The 5,186-nt window shown below is 35.8% G+C and overlaps 1 protein-coding gene across 1 annotated transcript; it reads left to right on the top strand.

Annotated features, from left to right (window-relative positions):
* The first annotated feature begins 733 nt into the window (after positions 1 to 733).
* On the top strand, positions 734 to 2,870 carry LOC140068971 (forkhead box protein A4-like). Its single transcript, XM_072114320.1, has 2 exons — positions 734 to 802; positions 1,746 to 2,870. The coding sequence occupies exons 1-2, from the start codon at positions 734 to 736 to the stop codon at positions 2,868 to 2,870; spliced, it is 1,194 nt and encodes a 397-aa protein (XP_071970421.1).
* Positions 2,871 to 5,186: the final 2,316 nt, after the last annotated feature.

Here is a 5,186-nt window from a genome sequence, read left to right as displayed (position 1 = left end):
TAATAAATCATGATGACAATGAAGATGAAAACTGTGTATAAGATTAAAGTTTTGCAGTTTTGTCGTTAAATATAGTAATCTATAACCTGGCGGACGAGTATAGATTACATCTTAGCACAGTAACAATATTTAATTTTATATTTTTAAAAAGGAGGCACTGTATGACTGAGCCTCGATAAGGATGTATACTGGACAGGGAGTCACTCCTTTGCACTTTCACTTCATGGTGGTCAGGTAAAGTTTCTGTTAAATGAGGACACTTACAATATAGATCTCCTGAAATTGAGACAGGAAGAGGGTCTTTACAATACATTTCTAGAATGAAAATACCACCCTGACCCTACATCTTTAGGGATGGAGAACTACTTGATCCTATTAGCATTTTGATGAGACAGACTAGTGATTGAAAAAGAGATGGGTAGGAGGTGTGTGTGAATGAAAGGAGTCAGGGGGGTACAACTGACTTCCTTTGTCTTTAAGTGATTTAGCTCTGCAGGTAGTCAGTGTAGAGGTCATAGAGAGATTGAGGAAAAAGGGTGGAGACTTCTAGAGGGACAGGCCTATTTAAATGACCAGTTGGATAGGTATTTAAATGTTTCAAGAAATTGTTTCCCTGGGACAAACACTTGGATTCAACACTGGAAGAAACATCTGTAACAACTCCCTGGGATTGGTGAACACCCAAACTTCTCAAGGGAGAAAGATTTCAGTTCAACGGGGCTGAAGTCAGATCATGCTCAATAGAGTCAAACTGGAAATGAAAGACCCAATGGATTGGAATACAATGTACTCAGAGAATGAGGTAAGGCTCCTTCTTTGTGACATAAAAGCATTATTAGCTGTGGAAAATAATGATAGTTACTATTTTTATCTGTAGTGGTCTGAGTTTTTATTGGAAGAAATGGGTAAAAACCTTAGTATGGCACTGTATACTTTTTACACATTGTTTCAGTATAATATAGCACCAAATTAAATATGTAGAAACCCAATATATTGTTATTTATTGATCTAAAATTGAGTAGGGCCACATAGTATCATAATCATTTTTGTCCCATTTTCAGTTTGGAGATCATCATTAGCAGTGGTCTACGGTTTTCTGATTAGCGTTACAGGAAATCTCCCTTCCCAGTAATATTTATTGGGAGTACATCAATTAATAAAATATATTTGGGAGTCCTTGTTCCTTCAGTTATATAATATTGAATGTGGGGCAACTGCAATGTTACAGGGGCCTTCATATGTCTAGCTATGAAATTTCATACAGGAATACTATATTGGCTTTGACTATGCATATGTGGTAGGTAATTGTGTTAGGTCATCATATAATAAGGAATACACAAGACATTCCTATTTATGTCTGGGTTTTGAAGGTAAAGGACTGCATTTAGCAAGTAATTAAACTTCATTGTAATTCCAATGCCTTCTATTTAGAGACTACAAGTTCATTTGGTATGCCATTGCCAGAAAAAAGGAAGTGTGAAACTGTGTGAGTGTAATCCTTTTATGCATATTAGCCAGCAAACAGGAAATCTGTAGCATACCCAGGAAAATAATTGCCTGTAGCTTCATGAACATTTTGTTCAAGTCATTATTTAAAGATCATTGAGGTTCATTTACTTAATTATAACTATGAAACATTTAAACAGTTATGTTTTTAAATATTTTTTGTTGTGTATTTTAATCTAAACATTTTAGATTTATTTAGAAATTATCATTTTACAATGTATTGCTCTTTTCTATTTCAGGTATACTCTGGATTGCACAACATGAATAATGGCCTTCAACCAACCTCATTTATGCCTAGTGATGTCTCTACAGTAACACCCGCCATGAACTACATGAACAGTACCATGACTGGGCCTGTCAACAACATCCAAAACAACCTTGGTACTCTCAGCTCTTTGGCACCCAATATGGGAGGTCCAATGCCATCTCCAGCATCATCTTCTGCTTACCCACTGAGCTACTGCCAAGGGGAGACTGAATTCCAGAGAGACCCTCGAACCTACAGGAGGAATTACTCTCATGCAAAACCTCCTTACTCATATATCTCACTTATTACAATGGCCATCCAGCAATCCCCAAATAAAATGATGACACTGAATGAGATTTACCAGTGGATCATCGACCTTTTTCCCTATTACAGACAGAATCAGCAACGTTGGCAGAACTCTATCCGTCACTCATTGTCATTCAATGACTGCTTTGTAAAGGTTCCTCGCTCTCCAGAGAAACCAGGAAAAGGTTCTTATTGGACTCTTCACCCAGAATCTGGAAATATGTTTGAAAATGGTTGCTACTTGAGAAGGCAGAAGAGATTCAAATGTGAAAGATCAAGGTCTGGGTCTTCAGACCTAGAAAAAAAAACAGGTAAATCTTCAGATGAAGTGGCCTTGAATTTGAAGGAGTCTCCTACCTATGATGAGAGCTCTTCATCTCGGTCTCCAAAAACTATGACAAACAGTGGAGAGAGAGACTCATTGTTGGCAAACATTCCACAACAAAATGGAGCTTCTCCAGCATGTATTACCCCCGAATCGGAGCAAAGTGGGTCAGCTCCACAGGTCCTGTATCCATTAACTATGCCTAGTGATGGTTACCTTGGAATGATAGAAGATCCCCAGTTAAAGCATGACCCTTTCACTGGTAGACATCCATTTTCTATCACTCAATTGATGTCTTCTGAACAGGCTCAGAACTACTCAAGTAAAATTGATACGTGTTCAACAAATAATCACCTTGTCCACTATCCCAACTATACTGCTGACTATCACAATATGACCACAAAAAGTGCAATGGACATGACAGCATCCACCAATGATGGTTATTATGCAAATATGTACTCCAGGCCTATACTCAGCTCTCTGTAACATGAGCAATTATGTTTACAAATATGTATACATGATTCAATGTTTTGGCATTTTCTAGGAGATTTTTTATGAAGTTTATTTGTGCTTGACAATTTACTGGCTGATTAACACCTCATATCACATAAAGCATCTATTTGTATATAAGCTGTATCATTATTCTCTTATTTGACGATGTTTTTATTGTAGGAACCATAACCTGGCTACAATTATGGATCCAAAAGTTTTCATATTTATAAACGAACGTAATTGTCTAAAATCATATCTTTGTCATTATTTCTATGTCTTTACTTTCTAAATGACAAAAAGAATATTTGCACTGGATACTAAAATGTAGCATCTGGGCTCATGATTTATCAGATCTTTGCAATATTTTTAATGTATATAAATATTACATCTTTGCATTTTTTGTATTTAAATTTGGGGAACTTGTTTTTTATCAGACCATGACATTTTACATGCCTCCTGTTTTTCATATTAATGTCTGTTATTAAATATTAATATATTTGATCAATTAAAGCTATTGTGTATGTTTCTTACTTTATAATTTACGTAGTAGAACTTTTAAATTTTAACATCGCAATGAAGGAACATATTTGTATCTCCAATCTCTTCCTATCATGGTCTATGAGAGTTACAAAAAGAGCTTACCACTCATTACTCAGTACTTTCTAATTGTCTTAAAGAGAGCTAGGAACAACGGGTCCCAATTTTTCAGAATAGTGTGAAATTTATACCTATTAGACATTAAAAGTTAAGTTATATAATTTAAGAATGTGACAATTTAAGGGGTTGAGATTAAATAGTATCTATTTGCATTGAACACTCCCCAAAATAGGGAGAAAGGTGTACAGATAAATTAGTGTTCTACTTTTCTGTTTCCTGCTCTACACTAAATGACAGCATCCATACAGAGTACATTATCTTGTTACAGGGTGACCTCATTCGATTTCCTTTTCCTCTATAACTCATATACAGCTAATTAACCTTTTTTGCACTCTAAATTAATATTGACCTTTAAAATGTCAGGTATTTGGATACTATATATAGGTGTACATTGCAGTATAATTTAGGAACTGAATGTTAGCAATGTCAGACAACATAGTTAGTTGATACTTAAGTATTTTGTGGTTGTATTGTTTGGATACTAGTAGTATGATTTGTGTACAAAATCAAATTATCTTTTGGGGGGAATATATGGCAGTGTTATGGCATCACTTTATGCTAGTAGCGTTTATATTTTCCCTCATACATAATGCAAGTGATTATTGTCTGCATGAATAAGGCACACTTTGCTTTAAAAGCTCTTTGGTTTTTATTTAAGCCTACAAAGAGAACCTTTGGTTTATTAAATCTGCAATATTTTTGGACCTGGATCAGAGTACAGACAGTCCCCGGGTTACGTACAAGATAGGTTTGTTCTTAAGTTGAATTTGTATGTAAGTCGAAACTGTATATTTTATAATTGTAGATCCAGACAAAAAAAATTTTGGCCCAGTGACAATTGGAGTTTAAACATTTTTTGCTGTAATGGGACCAAGGATTATCAATAAAGCCTCATTACAGACACCTTACAGCTGATTATTGCAGTCTGGGACTATAGTAAAGCATTCAGAAAGCTTCACCAGAGGTCAGAGGGGTCTGTCTGTAACTATGGGTTGTCTGTAAGTCGGGTGTCCTTAAGTAGGGGACCGCCTGTAATCTGATCTTAAAAAAATGTCTTAGGATGAGTTGAGAATAGGCCTTTTGCTGCTAAGCTCAGATTGCAAGCATTGGGGAAACAGCTGGACATTGCTGTTCTACACGGTTTCCATGAGACCCATAGAGGTGATTTACAATTACCGTAATAGGGAAGTAAAGAGAACTACACTTTTTCCATAGTTAGGGGTTAAAGAAACAGTATAGCTCTTTGCGTTATGCTGTTTCCATAACTCTTGTTTAGCTATGGCAGAGACTGATCTATTCTCATCTAAGCAGTGAATGGCTTCCATAGTTTATTTAATATTATTCCCAAAACCATTGGAAAGCAGCTATCCAGACTCAGTTGTACTTGAGGTGACACGACCTCATTAGAGTAAGACATTACTCTAATGAAGCAGCACCACACCCAACTTTTCTAGACATTCTACAAGTAATTTAAGAACCAACATTTATAATCTCAACATTATGTGCCACTTTTTATGGGATTTTTGCCTATTGTGTGGCTTTGTATTGTCTTTTAAAGATGGTATTTAGAATAACACTTTTTGGTTGAGTTACATGAGTGTAACTCACACCTCCTTACACTCCTTGACAGAAAATGTCTCTTGGAATGTGGGA

Source organism: Engystomops pustulosus, chromosome 7 (assembly GCF_040894005.1).
Source record: "Engystomops pustulosus chromosome 7, aEngPut4.maternal, whole genome shotgun sequence".
Classification (NCBI taxonomy): domain Eukaryota; kingdom Metazoa; phylum Chordata; class Amphibia; order Anura; family Leptodactylidae; genus Engystomops; species Engystomops pustulosus.
The sequence above is the reverse complement of the archived record's forward strand: the minus strand, read 5'-3'. Positions and strand labels throughout refer to the sequence as shown.

Coding starts and splice junctions, on each gene's coding strand:
- LOC140068971 (XM_072114320.1), top strand. CDS start 734: ATGCTCAATAGAGTCAAACTGGAAATGAAAGACCCAATGGATTGGAAT. Junction 803..1,745: donor CAATGTACTCAGAGAATGAG/GTAAGGCTCCTT, acceptor TTTCTATTTCAG/GTATACTCTGGATTGCACAA.